This window comes from Peromyscus maniculatus, chromosome 3 (genome assembly GCF_049852395.1).
Source record: "Peromyscus maniculatus bairdii isolate BWxNUB_F1_BW_parent chromosome 3, HU_Pman_BW_mat_3.1, whole genome shotgun sequence".
Taxonomy (NCBI): domain Eukaryota; kingdom Metazoa; phylum Chordata; class Mammalia; order Rodentia; family Cricetidae; genus Peromyscus; species Peromyscus maniculatus.
In genome coordinates, this window is record NC_134854.1 from 38,845,931 (window position 1) to 38,869,404 (window position 23,474).

The 23,474-nt window shown below is 42.1% G+C and overlaps 1 protein-coding gene across 13 annotated transcripts in view; it reads right to left on the minus strand.

Moving 5' to 3' along the window:
- The window catches only part of Fbxl13 (F-box and leucine rich repeat protein 13), a 214,800-nt gene that overhangs the window by 189,148 nt on the left and 2,178 nt on the right, over positions 1 to 23,474 (minus strand). For 12 of the 13 annotated variants that reach the window (XR_013049550.1, XM_076565962.1, XM_076565963.1 and 9 more), the window contains 2 exons: positions 8,741 to 8,844; positions 8,232 to 8,322 (listed from right to left, as the gene is read on the minus strand). Coding sequence is in view for 11 of the 13 variants with exons in the window: in XM_076565962.1 (XP_076422077.1) it covers positions 8,232 to 8,322; positions 8,741 to 8,844 (195 nt within the window). In the remaining 2 variants the exon portion in view is untranslated. Of the gene's footprint in view, positions 1 to 8,231; positions 8,323 to 8,740; positions 8,845 to 23,474 lie in introns of those variants that run through there. The other variant, XM_076565967.1, reaches the window with a different exon arrangement.

The window sequence follows — 23,474 nt, forward strand, 5'->3', positions numbered from 1 at the left end:
TATCTCTGTTCATGTTTCTGGAAATGAGAGAATTCCATTTTTTCATGGTTGCATTATTCTGCTGTGTGTATGTACACATTCTTTAGTCATTCATCTCCAGATAGAAATGTTACTATTCTTTGGCTACTGTGACCAGTATGAAATTAGTGTGGGATTACAGACATCTGTAGCTTTTTTTGGAGACAGTCCCATGATCTTGCCCTGGCTGCATGTCAACTCATGATCCTCCTGCCTCAGTCTCTCAAGTGTTATAATTAGAGGCTCTCCAGATGTCTATTCAATATACTGACTTCATTTCCTTTTTTTTTTTTTTTTGGTTTTTCGAGACAGGGTTTCTCTGTGTAGCTTTGCGCCTTTCCTGGATCTCGCTCTGTAGACCAGGCTGGCCTCGAACTCACAGAGATCCACCTGGCTCTGCCTCCCGAGTGCTGGGATTAAAGGCGTGCGCCACCACTGCCCAGCTTCATTTCCTTTTAATGTATACGAAGAGGCAGGACAATATGGTAGCTCCCTTTTCTGTGCATCCTCATCAAAATGTATCAGTCATTCTTCCTGGAGTAGGCATCACCCTCACTGTGCTTTGATGTATTTCCGTAAGAATGATGTTGAACATTTTTCATAGACCTGTTGGTCATTTATGTGTCTTCTTTTGAAAAATGTCAATTTGCCTCAATCGCCTGCTTTTGAATCAGGTAATTTGAGGGTTGGGCTATTAAGTTTTTATAGTTCCTTATACATGCTGGATACCAATCCAACTATATAGTCTTTATAGTTTCTCCCATTTTGTAGGCTGCATTTCACTTCCATAACCAATTCTTTTCCTAAATACAAACTTCTGAGTTTCATAGAACCCCACTACTTTTGTTAACCTCTATTTTTGGGGTCTTCTCAAACAAAAAACCTTGTCCATTCTACTTTCCTGTTTTCTTCTAGTAGTTTCACAGTTTGGGATCTTACATTTAAGTCTTTAATCCATTCTGAGCTGATACTTGGTGTTCCTGGTGAGAGACAGGGGTCTAACTTCATTCTGCATGTTAATTCCCAACTTTCCCAATAACATTTATTGACAAATTGTCCTTTCTCCAGCACACTCTCACACAGCTTCCTTGACAATCTGTTGGCTGTATATACACCAGTTTCTAGGCTCTCTGTTCTGTTTCATGTTTTCCTGTGTACTACAGCTTTGTGGAGTGTTTTCAAGTCAGATAATACAATGCCTCCTGATTTGTTCTTTTTGCACAAAGTAGCTTTGGCTACTCAGGATTGTGTGTGTGTGTGTGTGTGTGTGTGTGTGTGTGTGTGTGTGTGTGTGGTAGCATATGTATTTTAGGATTATTTTCTCTGATTTTGTGAAAGGGGAGGGGGGAGTTATTGATATTTCCATAGGGGTTACAGTGAATCTCTCCCATCATCTTGGACAGTATATTTGAACTGACTTTTAAGACTTTGTTGCTTTTTATAGTATTGAAACACTTGTGTTTTTCTTTAAGCTCACTGAGATTGTAAAAGCAGTTGTTTCAAATTCTCTAAGAGTTCTCCCATACTAGACATCTGGTGGGTTTCTGGCACCTCATTTAGGTGAGGCCATGGTTTCCTCAAAGCTCTTGATGCCTGCTGGTATGAGGCATTGTGAAGGAGTAGGCACTTCCCCCCCTCCCCTTCCTAGTCTGGTTTCGTTTACTTGCCAAACCTAGATTTCTAAGCAGCTGCTGTTTCCTGTCTATCTCTCTGCAGTCATCTTACTCTTTCAGCACAGGATAGTGCCCTGGTCCAAACGTTCCAAAGGGCTGCAGCTAACACTACTGTGGTGGTTTGAAAGAACATGCCCCCCAAAAGGGAGTGTCACTATTAGGAGGTGTGGATTGATCAGAGGAAGTGTGTCACTGTGGGGGTGGGCTTTGAGGTATTTTTCTCAAGCTTCACTCAGTGTGTTAATCAAGATGTAGCACTCTCAGCTCCGGCACCACATCTGCCTGTACACCACTAAGGCAAGCCATCCCAATTAAATGTTTTCTTTATAAGAGTTGCTATGGTCATGGTGTCTCTTCACAGCAATAAAAAACCCTAAGACGACTATTGCTCCAATACTAAAGAGCAGTCCAATCTCAGAACACTGTCTGAATACACATTGATGTGTTGTTCAAAAAGATCCAGGAGAGTACCTCAAGAGCACCCCTGTCTACAGCCTCTTCTTGGGGCTGAGGTAGCCTGGATGCCACAGTTAACACATGCTCAGACACTATTCCTAGGATTCTGTTCAGCTCTGGGAAGAAAGACTGTGGACAGCCTACCCTGAGGCTCCAACGTTGCACCAGTGGCCACTAAAGGCACTGAGCTCTCACCAGCAGTCTTAGTTAGGGCTCCTGTCCTGTGATGAAACACCATGACCAAGAGCAAATTGGGCATGTAGTCAGAAGGTTTTCTCCAGTCCCACCCAGCCCTGTGGTGATTATAAAATAATCTTATTTATAAACTGTATGACTTATGGTAGGCTTCTTGCTAGCTAGCTCTTATAACTTAACTCAACCCATAACTATTAATCTATGTATGGCCACGTGCTCTGTGGCTTTATCTGCATCCCATTACATGTTGCTCCTTTGGCAGCTGGCTCGCATCTCTCTAGACTCTACCTGTCTCTTTCCTGTCTCTCTTGGATTTCCCACCTGCCTCTAAGCTGCCTTGCCATAGGTCAAAGGAGCATATTTATTAACCAATGGGAACAACATATATTCACAGTGTACAGAAAGGCATCCCCCAGGAAGGGAGAAAAGGATTTGTTTACACTTCCACATCTTAGTCCATTGTTGAAGGCAGTCAGGATAGGAACTCAAAGAAGACAGGATCCTTGAGGTAAGAGCTGATGCAGAGGCCATGGAGGAGTGCTGCTCACTGGCTTGCCTCCTTGTAGTTTGAATAAGAATGGTCCCCATAGACTCATATATTTGAATGCTTAGTCACAAGGGAGTGAAACTATTTGAGAAGGATTAGAAGGATTACGAGTTGTGGCCTTGTTGGGGGTGGGATTGGAAGTTTCAAATAGCACACACCATGCCCAGTGTTTCTTTCTCTCTGTCTGCTGCCTATGGATCAGAATGTAGTGCTCAGCTACATCTCTAGTGCCCGAGTGCTACCATGCTCCCACAGTACTCCGACCATGATGATAACAAACTCACCCTCTGAAACTGTAATGCAGGCCCTAATTAAATGATTTCTTTCATAAGAGTTGCCTTAGTCATGATGTCTCTTCACAGCAATAGAACAGTAACTAAGACAGTCCTCATGGCTTCCTTGGCCTGCTTTCTCATAAAAAGCAGGACTACTCCCCCAGGGATGGCACCACCCACAGTGGTGGTACCACCCACAGTAACCTGGGCCCTCCCACATCAATCACTAATTAAGAAAATGCCCTACAGGCTTGCCTACAGCCCAATCTTACGGAAGCATTTTCTTAATTAAGAGTCCTTTCTCTCAGATGACTTTAGCTTGTGTCAAATTGACATAAAACTAGCCAGCACACCACCTGAGCCAACTGCCTGCCAAGAATGCACAACTCTGGGGAGGAACCAATACCTACACTGCTCTGGGTAGATGTGGTCCAAAGTCAGGGCTACAGCAACAAGCCAGAAGTGGCTTTAGCCAGTACAGAATTCAACAGGCTGGGTAGCTTTTCTTCTTCCAGTACCAAAGCAGTTAGAGAAGCCCTAGGTACAGGAAGGCCTGGTGATGAGAGCCACAAGAATCTGTCCACTGTTAGGTTCATCCAGCCTGGAACTAAGTTCTAGGGAAAAGTGTTGCGTTGACTACCATGTCCCACACCCAGGAAACAGTCAGGGATCAGTGCTGAAGCCATGATGCAGCTGTCAGTGATCCATGCCAAAGCACTTATGCAGACCAGAGGTGAGGACTCGGCCTGTTCCCTCGGGAACTCCAGACTCCAGCTGGTGAGCACTGGCTTGGCAACAGCTGTTCCGCCAGACGTTAGGAGACGATGAAAGAAACAGCCCTTGCTAGTCCACAGCTTCAGAGAACCTCCGAGTCTCTGGAGGATGCATGTGCCCCAGGTTCATTTCAAGGCTGGAAATGGTGAAGGGCCAAACTACAGTTGGTCCCACTGTCACTAAAATTCCTTCCCAGGGGAGATATCAATAATGTCTACCCATTCTCCTAAGGTCTCAACAACAAAGTGCAACATAAGTCTGCCGAAGTTCACGCTGAGGAGCTGCTGAGTTTATCTGGCTTCCTTACAAAGCACAGGTGAGGATTACTTACAGAGTGTGGGTGCTCTTGCCCCCAGGTTGCACCCAAAAAGCCTTTGCTCAGCAGTGATGAGGACATCCTCACAGCTGCATAGATAGAGCCCCCTTGTGTCAGCCCTAGTCTATATATTCCAGCCATGTGCAATCACACAGAGTCATTTATACCAGGAGACAGGAGCAGGTAAGGGTGCCATGACTCTCCCCACTCATGCATAAAGGGAGTGTAAACAGTCAACAAGCAAAGCTGGGGTGGTCCTCTTGCAAGGGGGTACAGGTGAACTACCCCAGACAGCAATTATTTGGCTCAGAGGACTGTCACTCACAACACGCACTAACACACAAGTCTCTAGCAAAGGCCAGGGCCTGTCCTGGGTATAGGGCCTCCAGTGTATGTGGAGGGCTGGGTCTCACTATGGTGGACCTGGCACTGACCTCTAAGGCCGAGCCTGTCCCAGAGGAGGGACAGGGGAGTCCTGCTCCCTGCTGTACTGCCCTAGGTTGAGGGAGGACGGTTGCTCTCATCACCCAGCCTGTCTGCAGGAACCGGCAGGGCATTAGGGTTGTAGGGTCTTCCAAACACTGGCTTGCACTGAGGCAGACCTAGTACTGACTGTCCAGTCTAAAGCCTGAACTTTAGCCTCTGTCCTCTGGCAAAGGGGGTGGTGTAGCACGAATCTTCAAAGGTCTTATTAATAAAAACAAACCCAGAGCCAGGTATTGGGGTGAACGCTGAAAGATCAGAGAAGTAGAACAAGCCACATACAACCTCACCTGGCCAACTTCTCAGCTGATCTTGTTTCCTCAAACTGAAAGCTGAACTGCTGCTAAAAGCTTAACCAGGCTCTAGTTCCTGGTCCTCAGGCCTTATATACCTTTCTGCTTCCTGCCATCACTTCCTGGGATTAAAGGTGTGTGTCACCATGCCTGGCTGTTTCCAGTGTGGCTTTGAACTCACAGAGATCCAGACTGATCTCTGCCTCCCAAGTCATAGGATTAAAGGTGTGTGTGCCACCATTTTCTGGCCTCTATGTCTGTCTAATGGCTGTTCTGTTCTCTGACCCCAGATAAGTTTACTAGGGTGCACAATATATTGGGGGACACAATATCACCACAGGATGGTATCTCCCTGGATGCTGAGCTGCTTGAGGTTAGGGGACGGGTTAGATAGGCAACTGTGTCCTTCCTGCCTTCAGTGACCCTTTGTTACACTGAAAGCCGGCTCCATGGTCCCTCACTTGGCTTCCCCAGCACTTGGACAGGCAAACGTGTGTAGTCTGAAGGATGTTTGACGTGGTATGTCTGTGGGACCACCACTAGAGCGCTTCCTCGGCTGCCACCATGCTCTACCCTAGTATTGCATTTATGTTCTCTACAGCCATCTTTTCCTGTCAGGGACACACACCTAAGGATTTTTAAAAAATTTAGTATAACTGAAGATTTCCTGTGTCCTGGCTGAGAGATTCTTCTGTCCCATATCAGAAATAAGTCCTAAGATTGGTCTTCCAATACTCTGACGAGGACAGAAGGGAAATAAACTAGACATGCAATGGGATAGCTGTCGTTCAGGCTGGATTGCAGCATTAACTGTGACAGTCTCTCACTTTCCTGTATGTTTCAACTTTTCCATCGTGAGAAGTTTCCAAGTATCCTCTCTTGTCGTTAGTAGGCACATATGGAGGTTTTTGTTTTTTTTTCCTAAGAAATGGGAATTGAGTCGTGGGGTTACTCTATTCCTCACAAAGGTTGAGTCTCTCATCTTGGGTTGCATAATTAAACTGTCTTTCTGTCTGTGGTTATGAAAGCAATTTCAGCTTTTTAAGAGCATCTTTTTGGCTTGCCCAGTTCCCTATGTCCAGTCTTCTAAGTGACAAGACACATGATATTTTATGAACAGGCAGATATAGGCAGCCCTACTGTGTAAAACTGTATAGTGTGAGATTGTAAAATCCTGCAAAGCAACCTTAAGCAATGTGAGATGTAATAGTTTGTGACCTTTAAATTTTTGTGAAAATCAGCCAGGTGTGGCAGCACATGCCTTTAATCCCAGCACTCGGGAGGCATAAGCAAACAGATCTCTGTGAGTTCAAGGCCTACCTGGTCTACAAAGCAGGTTCTAGAACAGCCAGAGCTATTACACAGAGAAATCATGTCTTGAAAAAAAAAGTAAAATCAGTAAAATAAAGCTAATAAATCATTTTAATAAAATCATTTCAAATAAAGCTAATATTACTATACAATGATTTGAAATGTCAAATTCACTGAGGATTAATGTTCATTCTTCAATGTTGTTATTTTTAATATTTTTTTCTGAGTGTGAAAAAGTGAATTAATCTACATCCAACCTAGGCTGAGCTCTCTAATTAAGCAACCCAGAGCACCTGGAGATTCACATTTTTATATCTAAGACATTTTCTTCAGTGTTGCTAAAAGGTCAAATCTCATAGTTACTTTTTTGTCAATTTATTATAGCATGTGTTCTATACCTTGGCAAATTACCACACTCCTACCAAGGTCTGAATCAGCTTCCATCATTTTTTCCTTTGTGCTTTAATATCACAAAGCATATCTATTTTCCAGTAGAACTTTAGGTTTGAACTGTTGATGCCTCTTGGAATTCTTCCCAGTAGTTTAAAGATTCCATAAGGACTTCTACAGACATTGGTGAAACCTGATTTCATGTCTTCTGTGATCCTTGTCAAAATACTGGCCAGGAAGTTCTCTCTCTCTCTCTCTCTCTCTCTCTCTCTCTCTCTCTCTCTCTCTCTCTCTCTCTCTCTCTCTCTCTCCATCAGTGTTTTCCAACATGTTAGCCTATTTACAGCAATGGCTTGGTTTTTTTTCAATCAAAATAACATTGAAAGCAAACTTACTCTAGAGAGAAAAGATGGAAATGGAGAGCCCAGAATCCTGTCCTCTGCCCCTCTCTTTTAGTCCCTGAGGTTGCCCCCAAATATCTCCAAGAATACAGCATGCAGATATCTGCACTCTGTAGTAGATCAAAGCTCTGTAGTTGATGAAGTGTTACTTAATCTACACGCCATAATGCACATCAGTTCTGATCAGATGCATGGGTTCTAGCCCATGCACTTGTGCCTCCAGCTAATCCCAGACTTGGCAGAACATCCCAGTCCTCTGCATCTGTTTCTCTGTTGCAGAACACTGAGGATTAAGGCTAACCACAACCCATCCTTGTGTTCCGGGGTCTCAGCACTCACTTTGAATATGACTTTGATTGCAATTTTCAATGTCCAACTTTACTGAGAGCCCCCAAGTTTTACTTGGGCTTACACGGGCCATATCCCTGGCATTACCAAATGCCATACACTGTCCTAAGCATATCTAATTTTTGTTTACATTTCTCTCTCCATGTAATTTTTGCCAGCACACACACACTGCTCTAAAAATCTCCAAATCCTCTATTATTCCCATTTTTCTTTAGAGGAGTTGCTGGATCAGGCTCCTCATTTCAGGGACAACCAGATCTGGTTTTCAAGTTCAATCTCACTAACATTTTGGTTATAACTTTATAAGCATGATTCCCTGTATGCTCCTTCATGGGGGCCACCAGCAGACAGTGGAGGGAGGAACACAAAAGGAGTAACTAGGAAGGAAAGAGACTACCCCGCTTTAAAGAGTCCTCGAAGGCTGTTGCTTTGTTTTTGAGAGGATCTTGCCAAGGAGCCCGAGTTGCCCCTCAATCTCTCCATCCTCCTGCCTCAGCCTCCTGAGATTATAGGGTGTGCTGTTAAACCCAACTTTCGGAATGCTATTTCTGCCCATGAGAGGAAGAGAGGGAGAATGGCAGACAGTCAGAATGGACGTGTTTGGTTCTGTGTGTGTTGTTACTACTTTCCTGAATGGCCTCAATTCCAAGGAGATTCTGACCTCATGCATCCTGCCCCCTGTAAAACCTAAAATCTGTTTGGGTATTTCCATCGGAACTTAAGATGTGTTTTGAAGTGCTTGATTAATTACCAGCTGGTCATCCAGTCCAAAAAGTTGTTCCAGGTAAGTTTCAGAAAGTCTTCGAATTTTTGGTTTCAGTGATGGATCAATGCACATGTCCCTTTAATAAAATTACAAAGAAAATTACAAAGGTCAAAATTAATTCCATTTTGAAGTAATTCCCTAACTGAGTCACTGATTCTCGTGTGGGCATGAGGAGCAGGAGGGTGCTTGCCCTGAGGAGGCAGGTCAGCATCACCAGAATTTGCCGAGTTCCTGAGAACAGTGTGCCACCCTTTCCTCATCCTCACCTTGAAACATTCTGTCCTAGGAGCACAAATGGGAGCTTACTCTGTTCTCCACTGAGAAAATCAGTGAATATATTGTTCACATTAAATCTTGGGGACCTAATAGCCTATGGAGGGATTCTTTAACAAGACCCTGACTTGAAATGTTCATTGGCAAGATCTTATCATGATACTATACAAAGTTCTTGGCTTTCAAAATACTTCCCTAACACACAACAAAACAACACTTACCAGAGAAGGTTTTCCAGACCATTTTGAATGATGACTATGATCATGTGCTCTAAATACCTCAGTGGATCCTCAGGACATGTCACAAGTAAACCACATAACAGAGCCTGGTAAGAAAAGGAGAGGAGATGGAGCCAGTGTTTCTGCTTTCACTCGGGTGTCTCTTCGTATTGACTGTGTAGACGTGCTGCTCAGTCAAATCAAAATTCAGTACGCCTCACCTGTCCAAAACCCTACAGTGACACAGGAGAACGTGCTGCACAGTATTTTGTGTTACATGAGTAATTTTTTGTACAAATCCAAAGATAGTTACAATGTTTAGATCTGTAGTTTCTACCCTTTTTAAGAATGAGGAGCCAGGCAGTGGTGGCCTTTAATCTCAGCACTTGGGAGGCAGAGGCAGGTGGACCTCTGTGAGTTTGAGGTCAGCCTGGCCAAAAAAAAAAAAAAAGAAACCATTTATTTTTTATTGATTCTTTGGGAATTTCACATCATCCACCCCATCCCACTCATTTCTAAGTCCTTCCCTGTCTGCCCTCCTCCCTTGGGGCCTCCTCCCAAAAGAAAAGTGAAAAAAAACAGAAATAAAATTTTTTTTAAAAAATCACTTGATTCCTCTGTCTTGCCCACCTCTCTATCACATATCTATTCATTGCAGTGGCACTGGGAACTGCAGTATGTCACACAGCACACCCTTTTGTCCACTCAGTTTTACTTGCAAATGTTCATTGCAATTAGTCATTGGTCTGGTAAGGAACCTTTTTAAGTTAAAAAAAAATTACTCAAGTCAAATCATAAGATGACTGATAAAATCCATGGTCAAAATCTACTGTGGAGATAAATGCAGGCCTCGCCCCTCATCAAGGAAACTTCTCTTTGCAACAGACAGAGACCACTAAAGAAAACCGCAACCAATCAAAATGTAGTATTGTGGAGCCCAGTCCCAATGGATACAGCTATAAAACACTCTCATGCCTAAGGCTCAGGGAACATTGCAGACGAGGGTCAGAAGGACCGTAAGGGACAGAGAAGCAGGCAGTTTGCTGTGGGAGTGTGTTTCTTAGTAACGTCGGAAGCTACGTCCATAAAGCCTCACCAACCTGAGCTGACCAAGGAGACACCAATGGACTGCCCAGCTGCTTAGGGGAAAGCACACAAGGCCTTGACCCTTCACAAAGAACTACAGCCAACTGAGAAACAATGGGGGCAGGAGAGGTGGTCCTCCAGGGAAGAGGACACCAAATGATTGTCCAGTGCTAGATGACCAGCCCTGAAAACATACACGCAAGCAACATTATACAGACTGAACAGATTGCATTTAGGAATAAATACACATATAGTACAGATACATATATGCATGCAATAACAATTAGAACAAAAGGCCACGGATTTGAAGGAGAGTAGGCAGGGGTATATGGCAGGGTTCGAAAGGAAGAAAGGGAAGGCAGAAATGTTGTAATTATATTATAATCTCAAAAATACAAAAAAAAAGAAAAAAATTTAAATCTACTATGGGGCTATGGCGGGGTTCAATGGCAGAGCCCTTTGCTAGAGCGTGGTAAGGCCATGGATCTAGTTCACAGCAGTGGGGGTGGGGGTCTAGTGTAGATTGGAAAAAACATTAAAATGCATTTGTATTTTACCATCCATGATACTTATAGAGAATATATATATACATATGTATATATATATATATATATATTATAGCATACATAATATATATATTGGGGAAATGTGCACACAGGTAGGCAACAAATAACTTAATAGATAATTAAGCTAGTAATTGTTTATTATTAATAGATAATGTTCTTGAAAGCACATATGTAGAACACAGAAAGCTGCTGCAGTGTTATTTTTCCCCTAGGAGATCCCTGTGAGAAAAATCTTCCCATTAAAATAATATCAACGAGACACAGAATTACTGAACATCTCTGCACTTAGGGCAGAAAAAAAGGCTCACATTGCACAGGCAACAGAAACCACCTGGAAATTTGTCTTGTTTTTCCTGGTTGCCTGTCTCCCTTTAGGGTCTGCTGTGTGTGTCTCAGCAGGAGGGAGATTTTTTTCCCTTTCCCTGACCCAGAGGCCACTCTTGTTGGCTTTCTCCTACTTCTTCATTTCAGAAACAAAATACCCCACACCTTAGAGTTACACCGAGCAGTTGTTCCCACAGTCATGGGCCAAGCGCCAACAAACATAGATCTAGGGACTTGGCAGCTCTCACAGTGTCCCTCCAACCAACAGACAAAGAGAAGCAGAAACCCAGGAAATGTCCTGACTGAACGCTGTGTAATGGAACCCTCCCTTTGCAACAGCTCCAACTCCCTCTTGGTGTGCAGCCTGGTAGGACCCTACCAGCAGGATAAAGGCAAAATGCCTCAGCTTAGACACAGATCCCTTCCCCCTCTCCCTCCTGTTGGAAATAAGATAATAAATTCAAGAGACTGTGAAAACAAAGCAATTTTAAAATACACAATTCAGCAGAAAAGGACACCAACATAGAGAAAAGGCCAAAACTGCCACCCAGTAGCAGCTTTTAAAACCCCTTGACTGTCCTCTGTTCCTATTGGCAGGAGCATGCCCCCTTCACAAACCCCAGAGACAAAAGGAGGGTGTGGGACTGAACAGAGTTCTTAAAAAAAAAAAAAAAAATCCAGGGCTAGTGAGATGGCTCAGCAGCTAAGAGCGCCCTGCTCTGTAGAGGACTCAAGTCTGTTTCCTAGAACTCACTTAGGGGTGCTGGCTTCTTCAGTTCTGGGGAGCTAGCCCACTCTTACAGCCTTGGTGGGCACCGAGCATGCAGGAAAAAAAAACACACACACAGAAAAATAAATCTTTTTTTTAAGAAAATGGACCATAACAACCTCTTAGGCTCCTCCTCGACCTTCTCAGGAGAAGTTCAGCTACTTGTAGACTAAATACACAAGGCACCCTTGGTTCCCACCACAGCTGCAAGCTAAATTTTAAAAGGTGGCTACTACCCAAAAGGCAGCAAGGGACCTAATAATGGGGCTAAATCTTTCTACTCCATCAGCTTCCTGAATGGCTGTGCTGAAAAGCACTTCACTGTACGGGTCTACAGAGCTCACGGCTCCTGCCTTCCCCACTCCACAACCCACCTCCTCCTTCATATTTTGGTGACTAGAGGATATTTACATCCCAAGTATTTGAATCTGTTACCTAAGGCTCTGTATTTTTAGCAAGCTCCTTGAGAAGTTCCCAGGCACACAGAAGTCTGGGAGTTAGTGGAATTTAGTTTTACAGGAATTAAGAAAGTTAGGGACCACGCTAAGAAAAATCAGAAACTGCATGTTGCTTTGTATTTCCAAGCTGTACAGATAAAAAAGCTGCTTTCCTAAAAATTTATCCTGCAGAAGCCTAGTCAAATTTAGAGGGTCTTTGAAATGGCAATATAGGCATATGGAGATAGCAGAGTTGGAAAGTTTTTTTGCAAAGAAATATGACTGTTCATTTATTCCTTGTTGTTGGATCTTCTTTTACTCTTTTGGGGACCCCACCACCCAGCTCCCAAATAAATCACACATGGAGGCTTATTATTACTTATAAATGTCCGGCCTTAGTTTGGCTTGTTTCTTGGCAGCTTTTCTTAACTTAATTCGCCCTGTCTACCTTTTGCCTCTGTGCTTTTCCCATTCTCTTACTTCTGTAAATCTTACTCTTATTCTGTGACTTGCTGTGTAGCTGGGTGTCTGGCCCCTGGAGTTCTCCTCCTCCTCTAGCTACTTTTTTTCCCCCCAGATTTCTCCTTCTATTTATCCTCTCTGCCTGACAGCCTCACCTATTTCTCTCCCTACCTCACTATTAGCCGTTCAGTTCTTTATTAGAGCGTCCGGTGTTTTAGACAGGCAAAGTAACACGGCTTCACAGAGTTAAACAAATGCAGCATAAACAAAAGTAACATACCTTAAAATAATATTCCACAACAGTTCCTAATGGACAAAATAACACAGCATGCAGTTTAAAAATTAATGAGTGGATGGCACACAGCAGCACGCCAATGAGGCAGCGTGAAGAGTGAGTAAATAAGTCTTTTCTGCTTGCTTGTTTTGAAGTGCTAGGGATGGAAGCCAGGGCCTTAGGCAAGGTAAGCGAGGACCACAGAGCTAACTCCTCAATGCCATCTACGCAAAGGTCTGGGGAGACGGTTCAGCAGACAAACGCACTTGCTATACGAGAATGAGGGTTACCTCTGCTCTTGTTTCCTTATGTGGGACAATAAGGTGTGTATGTCATAGAACCCTCATGAGCATTAAATGTATTAATATGCACAAACAGCTCTGAAGTACATCTAGAACAGAATCAGTGCTTAGATAACGCAGCAAGCGATCGTTGGTGTCTTTAACTATCCACTGCTGTTTACCCCCTCCACTAAAGGAAAAGGCCAAAGAAAAGAAACTCAGGAGAGTCCTGCACACCACTGAAAGTACAATGTGACAACAAGGAAAAACCATGAGTGACAGATTGTTCACCAAGCTAAATGGAAAAAGTTTGAGGGGAAAAACATGTTTAGGAAAAAATGGCAAGGAAAGAGAATGTCCTTGAACAATATATATATTGTTCAGATATAAGCAACAAGATAGTTAGCTGCCTAGCACAGCTCTGGGTGGAGGGCGGCAGGGTAGGAACAGAGACTGACTAACTTGTGAAAATCAATCATGTTTATTATGTCAGACACACAGATAGCAGCACAGTGAATGTGTTAACCACCTCAATGGTAACAAAAACAACTTCTCTCAGAATGCAGCAATGAAAGCAGTTCTTGGATGCTTGTGCAGCCTGTTAGAGAAATTTCCAAGTGGCAAGAAGAGAAGAAAGAGCTTAAGAGTGGGAAAGCAGGAAAAGCCAAGCCCATCAGCACAGGCAAAGTCACGGATGGAGGCAGGAAGTGGCAGACAGGGTCACTCTGTGAAGACCGATGAATTCTCCTCCAGACCCAATAGATCCCTGTCTCCTTTTATATCCTGCTGCAATAATAGAATATCACAGACTGGGTGAGTTACAAAGTCCCTCATGGCTTATGGTCTGCAGGCTGCAAAGTCCAAGAGCATGGGGCCAGCACTTAGTGAGGACCTTTAAGCTTAGCCCCAGCATGCTCAAGGCTAGAGGGGACTTGGGGAGCAGAATTTGCTTGTATAACAACCTGTCCTGTGATAACTCAGTCATCCTGAGATCAGTCCATCTGTTAGGCTCATGGTCCATGGCCACAGCTGCTGTAAGAAGTCCCACTACCCCTCCACACTGCTGCATTGGGAGCTGACATTCTAACACATGAGCCTTGTAGGGACACATTCAAACCAGAGTCATTTGCGATGAAACCCTTGTCCTTGTGCTCCTTGCCCACACCATGTACTCACACAAAAGTATGCACATGTGTAGCTTCCTACAGAACTGACTATCATCTATTTGGAAATGGTTTGTTCACATATAAACACAGAAATATATCTTTAAACAGACAATAGAACAAACAGTATAGATGTGTATACCCTTTGAAAAGAAAAAGAAAAAAGGAGGTTGCTTTAAAAAGAAAAAGTGCCACTTGAGAATCAGAGTTCCAGAAAGCCTTTTACTTTGCAATAAAAAAAAAAAATCTGAACATTGTTGAAAGCTTTTCCTAACCCTTCCCCAAGCCCCATGAAAAGAGCCAAAGTGACACCCCTCACCTCTGAGGTGGATGTGGAGCTACTATAACATTACTTCAGTGTATGTTTCATTTTATAATTCAGTAATGAACATTTGAAAATAAATCAGCTATGTGTACCAACATTTAAACAGATGGCATGACCTTTTAACTTAGAAGCTTTATAAACATAAGTGTCCCGAGACTCTTAAAGGGAACCAACTGCTTTGACCACACAGAAGGAAAATTGGGGAATAGAAAACACCTTTTGGGACCAACATGAGGGGTCTATTTGAGCCAGAGTCCGACTGTGTTATCTAGCTGGTCTGAAACTTGTAAGACCAAGCAACTCTCCTGCCTCTGTCTCCCAAGGAGCCAGGACTGCAAGAATTCCACCATGCCCAGATCAGACTGCACAGGGGGAAGCAGCAGCCACTGGAATGGAAGAGAAGGACAATTATTTGAACACCTGAAGTCTGTGCCACCAGTGGAGGGACCATCATGTGGCTAAGCCCTAGGTAAAATAACTCCTGCAGAAATAACGAATTGGCAGCATTCTGTATCTTTAGTGTGGATTCTCCTTAGAATGACATCTGTGAACTGGCTGGCTGGGCTGACAACTCAGCAAAGATTTGTCCCCTGCCCCAGCCAAGAAGCTATCAACTTCTAACCGAAAAGTCCAGCAAAGCAAGTTAGTGAAGCGGTCCCTCCTCTCCCAAATCAGCAAACTGTCCCTAGCCACATTCAAATTCCTGATTCTTGTATCTCTGGAAAATGTTTATTCCATGTTCCAAGGCAGGGTTTTGCTGTGTTCCCCATTCTGGTGTCCGGGCTCAAGCAGTTTTCTTTCTTAACCCCTCAAGTATCCTGAAAGAGCTACCACTGTGCCTCTCCTTTGCACCCGAGGGGTATCTCGCCTTAAAACAAACACTCAATAACAGGATCCATGTAGCTTATAAATAAATGCATTTCTTTCAAGCACAAATTGACAACTGAATCTTGAAAGAAATGTAAACCATAAAAACTGTATAAAAAAAAATCAAGAAAAATTCAAGTGGCTTTAGTCCTGATTTGCAACTGAAGTTTGCCCTCTGCTGGAAAGAGCCAGATTTGCATGTTTCTAAACATGAGATTGAAATCCAACTTCACAATTTGAAATGTCGTTATTTACTCTGATACAATTGCTATGTTTATTTGTTCAACAATTTTGTAGACAGTGTATCCATAATACATAGCTCATAGATGGTCTCTCTGGAGCAGGCCTGTTTGTCAATAGGTAACATACCTAGTTCTACCAAGTAGAAAGTGAGAAATACATACCTATCTCTAATTTTTTTATGTATGCAAATCCTTCCAAAAGGGTATAATAGCATGGGCTCCTATTTTAATAATCTGCTTAAGGATATTCAGAGTCCCTCCAAAAGACAAAGAGTGGGATGCTGACACAGCAGGCACAGTGTCTGTATTCTGAGAGAAAAAATGACTACAGTGACCCAGAAGAAATCCACAAGTATTCACGTTTCCCACAATTCCTTGTAGGTACAGCCCCTAAGTGTTGCCATTATGCATTTTTTCTATTTGGAGTTTCTAAAATATATAGTTCCTGGACCATAAAATAATTTATACGAAGTAAACATTTTATTGCCCAAATATCTAAGTATCTGACTATTTACTTCATTTGTTTAATATATAAAACAAACACTTAAAAATATCTAGCTCTGGACTGAGAAATAGCTCAGTGGGTAAAGCACTTGCCTCACAAGATTTAGGGCCTGAGTTTGAATCCCCAGGACCCATGTAAAGGCAGGTAAGTAGCACACACCTGGGATGGGGGTGAAGACAGAAGAATCCCCAAAACTCAAGGACCAATAAGCCTTGCCTCAAAAAACAAAGAGACCCTGTTTCAAACAAGGTAGAAGGCAAGAACTGATGCCCAAGCTTTCCACTGATGCGCCATGACATGCATGTGCCACCCCTTATATACATGAACAAACACGCCCAAAATACTTTAAAATACTCAGTCCCAAGATATTTTTTAAAAGGTTATCACTATATTTTATGTTCATATATTTTGTGTAGACAACATACTTAGATGGCAAGAACATCTCACTATATTCTAATGATGGGAAAGACTAGCTTGGTGCAAACATGAGAGACACAGAGACAGAGAAAAAGAAATTATAACCTGACAGAATTGTATTACTTTTTATTTTTATACTTTTAACATTTATTTATTCATTGATTGAGTGATTCACTTATTTACTGTGTGTGTGCATACTTTCAGGAGAGCAATTGACTAAGGTACCTGTAGTTGAACTCTGGCCTCAACATGGGTGCATGCATCCTAGTGCAAATGCAAGTAAGACACTGGAGAGCAGTGAAATTCCACAGGAGGAAGAATCTTCTTCAGTGAACTGCCAAAGGTCAGCACTCTTTCCTAGCTCTGGGTCTAGAATGAGGACCAGGCTGTGTCTGGCTACAAGATGCTCCGCCAGCAGTAAAAAGGGAGCTGCAGGTTGCAATTGAAGTTCATGGTGTCAGCCCACCAGGAGGAAACTCCCTGATTGGTAAATCTCAGACAGGCAAGGCCCCAAGACCCCAGACCCCAGAATGTCTTTTCTTTCTTGTGGGAGGCCAGCTTCCAAATTTACAATGGTTCTTATGAGGAGGAGAGAGGAATAAGAATATATTAGATAGAAAGACAGCAAAAAGGAGAAAGATAGAAACATGGGATAGCTTCAGGAGGACCTGGATCAATACCCAACAGCCTTTCCCATTTATTCAAAAGGGCTTTTTATAACAATGCCAAGGAGTGGAGCAAAAGACCTCCCCTTTGCTAGATCAAAGCACATGGCAAAGCCAAGTGTAGACCCTTCCAAACACCTGGTAACCAAACCCATGATCAAATCATCCCCTTATGCAGCCCTGCTCGGTAAAGAAAGCTCAGATTCTCAGACCCTGAGTAAGTTCTCACTAGGAAACCTCTCTGGGTCTCCACAACTCCCTCTTCTTAATATTTTAAAGGGTCCCTCGTACCCCTCAGAAAGGCTGTGCCTGTCTTAGGTCATCTTCTTCTTTACTAATCAGCCTTACCCATCATGGAGATACACATTCTGTCTAGTGTACTCTGTCTTAAGTTGGCAGCTAGCAAGAAGGACTTACCCATCTCTGACTATCAGCTGCTGGCAAGGGAAAGTACAGAGCTTAATTCTTTGCAGGTCTAAATCAGGTCCCCACTAAGTGCATGCAAGTAGCTGGAATAACCACAGCAATCCCTATGGCTACCATACTCCCCAGTAAAGGAGTAGAGGATGATGAAGATGAATGTCCTTTTTGAATGGGTCAAGATGTCTATAGCAACCTCAGCTGCACCAAGTCCATTTTTAAATCAATAAACTCTTGATGCACTGCATCAAATAAATCAGTAAACTCCTGATGCAACCACATCAAACCTAAAGGCTCCCTTAGCTTCACCAAACCATGGTTCATTAATATCAACAGGTTAACATAATTCTAGCATGAATATTACTATACATGTTTACAATTCTTACAAACTTACATCCAAAAGCAAACTCTCAATAGGACTATTTATACTTTACAAACTTTAGCAAACATCTAAAGTGATCTCTTAACAGAACTATTTACATTTTACTCTAACAAGACAGAGGGTCCATGAATCATGAATCACCATAGTTAAAATTATAGGTGAAATAAAAAACTGTTTCATTTCTGGAGTTTGAAGTTCAAAGTCAATTCTGAGACCAGTTTTAAAGTTCCCCCTGAAAGTTTGAAATCAGAGCCTAACTTGTTAGTGTCTCTGGAGTCTTTGTCTAGTGGTCCCATTACCAAAACTTGTTCCAGTGCAGCAACCAAGTCCAAACAAGTCTCTGCATTTTCCAGTAGCCTTCCCTAGGATAGCTGCCCTAGGGTGAAGGTGGAATTACCATACTGAGCTGCTGTAAAATTCTTCAAAAATCTTTCTGCTCAGCTAGTGGGAATCAGGAACCTGTCTCTTAAAAGAGCCATGCATTGGTTTGACGCTAACAACCAGAAACTGTGTGGCTCTGGGCTCCATTTCCTTCCAGCTTTCACAGACTCAGTATTATCCTGGGCATCTGTCTGTTCAGTTACGGGACATTTAAAATCCTTGCACCTCCTGCCCTCTGCCAGCTACTTCTCTAATACTGGCTTGAAGGGGAGACATAGGACTAGCAGCAAGGGTTTGCCATGCTCTGAGAAGTATGAGCAACTTTATCATTCTGATAGATGACTCCCGAGGTGAGTCTAATTCTGCCACTACAGAAGGAATATGAGTACCCTTCTGAAAGGAAAGACCTGAAGAGCCTACAATTTTTGAGAAAGAGAAATTACTAAGTCTCTCGTGCCCTTCAATTCCTCCCTTGTCTTATCCCAAGACTTCTGTTCCTTAAACTGAGCTTCATGGTCAAGAGAGGATGGACCCTGAGTGATTGATTTTGTAAAAGTATTCCCATTCAGCAGCAGCTCTGGTGGAGTGGAGTGTTTTGTTCTGCCCATATCTGCCTCAGGGAAAATTCCCCCCTGCCACTCAGGACTCAGATCCAAACTGTCCCAAATTAGTGCCCACAGTCCAAAAGATTCCACTGTGATCTTTTCCAACCCATGCTCCTCATAATGTTGTTGCATTTTGACTCCAGGTTCTCCCCCATGAGTCTGCGTCCAGAGTTCCATAGACAGAAAACCAAGGACTGAGTTCCTCTACAAACTCCAAGAACCTCTGTACTTGGTCCTGTTCTACCTTAACTTCTCTGGTTTTCAAACTCTCTATAAGTGAATATTCAAATATCTATTACTATTTCCCTGCCCCAAATCGGCTTCTCTTTCTCAGACTGCTAAGTCTACAGTGGCTGCTCATTCCTGGATGCTGTTTTCTGTGCACCAGGTCCAGCACTAGGGAAATTCTAATCTTACCCTAAGTTTCTTCCTATGTAATATCCCTATACCTAAGCCTATATTTTTACCTAATTTAGTAGACAGAGATTAAGAAAGAGAGAAATAGAGACAGTGATACTTTTTTAAGATTTATTTATTCATTTTATGTATATGAGTGCTCTATCTGCATGTACACCTTTATTCCAGAAAAGGCCATCAAATCCCACTATAGATGGTTCTATGGTTGCTTGGAATTGAACTCAGAACCTCTGGAAGAGCAGTCAGCATTCTTAACTGCTGAGCCGTCTCACCAGCCCCCAACAGAGAGATACTTGCTGCAGCCTATCTTTTACTACTTGCTTCAGCTTAACTTTTGACTGCTCTGCTTTATTTATATACAGTTTTACTCCCACAGAATAGAATACCACCACCTGATCCTTAATTCAAATCCATACATGTCCACTTGCTTCTGCAGTGCCCCCTTCTCTCCCTTACTTATCTGCTCTGTACCCAAGTCCCAAGTTCTGGTGCCATATGTGGGAAGCCAGCTCCTACCTTTTCAAGGCTTTTGATGAGGAGGAGAGAGGGATAAGAAAATATTAGGTAGAAAGATAGCAAAGAGGAGAAAGACAGAAACACAGGATAGCTTCAGGAGGACCTGGGTCAATAGCCAACGGCCTTTTCCATTTATTCAAAAGGGCTTTTTATAACAATGCCAAAGCAAAAGACCTCCCACCTGCTAGATCAAAGCACACTGTACATCCAAGTGTAGACCCTTCTAAACACCTGGTAACCACGTCCATGGTCAAATCATCCCCTTATGCAGCCCTGCTGGGTAAAGCAAGCTCAGATTCTTGGACCCTAAGTAACTCACTAGGAAACCTCTGTGGGTCTCCACAGCTTCTGCTGTGCCTTTACATGTTTGCTGCTGCTATCTTTCTCTGGTATCTGGCATGGTGTGATTGGGTGTGGGGAGATCCCTACTGTTGTAATGTAGTGTATTTATCTCATGGAAACATCCCATTCTACTGAGCATTTTTACCTGTGGATTGTTATGAAGATGATTCCTCTCTAAGCTGTACTGTCTAATTGATAATAATAATAATAATGTTAGCTTACACAGAGTTTTGATGAATAAAAATAAATACAAGGAAATGTTATACAGCTAGGACCTATGCATATTACCTAAGGAGCTGCATAGCTTGCAGTTCAGGTTAATGATTACAAAAAAAATTGAGTCCCACTTAGCCCAGCTAGCTTATATTCTTTTAACCATAATGTTGAGAAATGTGTTCACAGGTTTCAGAGTGCATCACAGCTGAAACAAAGCCTTGGAAATAACTTAAAGTTATACTATGGTGTTTTCATTAAATAGCTTTGAGGTGAAAAACCCAAGAAGGCAATCTAAAGTTTTAGAAAGGCACATAGTTGAATGAAGAACTCTCTCAGGTCAGGGAACAAGAACAAAGCAGCCCAGTTATTAACTACCTGACACACTTTTCTTGCTAGGATTGGTTGATGACCAAAGGTGATGATTAATTTCTTATACCCATTAATCTCCTCATTTAAAAAAGAAAAACTATTGATGAGTAGGTATGTATCCTAAAGATTTAAAGTAGAGCTGACTGATTCTTTTTCATATATAAAAGTTTAAGTTTGTGATTCCTTTAAGATTCCTTATAAACATTACCTTTCAAGGTAAGTAGTAAAGTAACTGGCCTTTTCTTTGCCACTGCAAAATGCAGCCTGCCAGTGAAAGACTTGACAGAAGAATACCTTGCTTGCCCAAATGGTTAATCTATAACAAGTTACTTGGGTGTGAATGTATGTGAGCTCTTGGGACAATGTTGTTGTTGGCATTTTACTCTTTTTGGGGGGCCCACCACCCAGCTCCCAGAAAAATTTGCACAGAGGCTTATTATTACTTATGAATGCCTGTCATTAGCTTGGCTTAGTTTCTAGCCAGCTTTTCTTAACTTATCCTGACTATCTTTTGCCTCTGGGCTTTTCCCATTCTCTTACTTCTGTAAATCTTACTCTTACTCTGTGGCTTGCTGTGTAGTTGGGTGACTAGCCCCTGATGTCCTCCTCCTTCTCTCACTCCTGGATCTCTCTCCCCAGATTTCTCCTTCTATATATTCTCTCTGCCTGACAGCCCCACCTATCCATTTTCCTGTCTTGCCATTGCTTGTTCAGTTCTTTATTAGACCATCAGATGTTTTAGACAGGCACAGTAACACAGCTTCACAGAGTTAAACAAATGTAACATAAACAAAAGTAATACACCTTAAAATAATATTCTACAAAAGGATAATTTGTCTCTCACCTACAATACCTAAAATGTTAAACATGTAAGGGATATGGGGGAAAATGCTGTTTTTAACTGTTTGTTTTGTATTCATTGTAATCATTCACTTGAAAAACAGAATGTAGCCACGCTGTAATTTTTATATTGCCTAAAAGATTTTGCTGGGTTATATAAGCTGTAAGAAAAAGAATAAATATAGAGTTAAAATGGGCTAGAAGAAAAACATCAAGAATGAGAGAAGGAAAACATCAATAATGGGAGAATTAGAAGGGAAACATCAAGAGTAAAGCTAGAGTTAGAAATAAAACATCAAGGATGAGAGAAGGAATAGAGAATGCAAAAGAAGAATAAAAAAAAAAGGTTTGAAGGAAATCTTCAAGAGAGTGTGTGAGTGTCTTTTTCCCTAACCCCTTCAGATAGAAAAGTCTTAGTACATGCCTACGCTGTGGATTCCTTTTGAGCCCTTCACTGCTGGGGCCCCCAGGCAGCAATAAGCCAGCTTTTGGTGGTTGCATGGAGCTGAAAGAATAAGAGGTGCCCAGATGTGGCCATTTGTTCAATAACAAATATGTCTGGTCTAGGGTGTTCATAAAGGAGCCAGCACAACTACATTTAAGAGGATATTCACAGGAAAGAGAGAGGAACCTGCAGTCTAGCTTCAAGCCAGCTTCATCTGCCTAGACTGAGTGACCTCTTCACTCTATAGAGAGGAAAGGGGGAACCCTCTATGGTGAAAGAATGTATTGTGTAGAATGTCTACTATTCCTTTTTACTTGATATCCAACAAAACAAATCACTCAATATGTGTGTGAGGAAACATGATAGTCAGTGGAAGAAAAGAAACAACAGACCCCAAAAATAATTCATATATTGAAGGTACTAGTATTTCTTTTTGTCTTTGTTTTAGACAGGCTCTCTTGCTAAATTTCCTATGCTTGCCTTGAACTCAACATGTAACCCAGGCTAGCCTAAAGCCATCCTTCTGTCCTAGCTTCCTGAGTCTTGGGGTTACAGACATGTGCCATCAGTTTTCCAGATAATTATTTTATAAAATAATCACTAACATGTTAAAGAAAACAGGAAATGATAGCAAAATAAATGAAAAGATATTTTCATAATTTTAAAAAATGGAATGCATTAACAGGAATCAATGAGCATTCCAGGCCTGAAAAATATATTGTCCACAATTAAGATTTAATTTAATCTATTCAACAGATGGGATGGGTCACAACATAAAACAAAATTAGTAAATTTAGCAATCCATTAGATTAATCAGTGAAAAGGATCCAAAATTGCACCCAGAAGAAAAAACAGTTGACAGAACAAAGGTAAAATTTTTAATTATATTCACGATTGGATTCCTATAGGAGAAGATAATTGGGTAGAAATAACAATATATTCAAGTGATTGGTTGCAAAACTAAGGAAAACTGTTAGTCAACAGATTCAGTAAGTCTAGTATATCAGGCAGGTTTTTGTTTTGTTTTATTTGCTTTTTTTTTTCTTTTTGAGTATTACTATGCCTGGGCTCAAGCAATCCTTTGCAGGTAGAACTACACCTACCAGTGGCATGAGTAACTTTTTGGTTTTGGTTTTGGTTTTCATTTAGTCAGAATGTACACAAGTTCGTAGAGAAATGGTATTGTAGGTAAACAACTAGGTTTTACTTAGAACACACAGATGATGTTCAGAAGAGGTCAAATATCCATGGATGTCTAAAAATAAAAGATTAAGTGTTACACATATTGCAGGTGGCTTTTAGAAGAGTAAAAGTCCTGGGAAATAGAGAGCTGGCAGAATTAAGTTCACCTTAATGGCCTCCAAGGGAAAGTGAATGGGTGGGACCCAAGACTTCTGTTTCACCTGCTGTTAATGCATGAG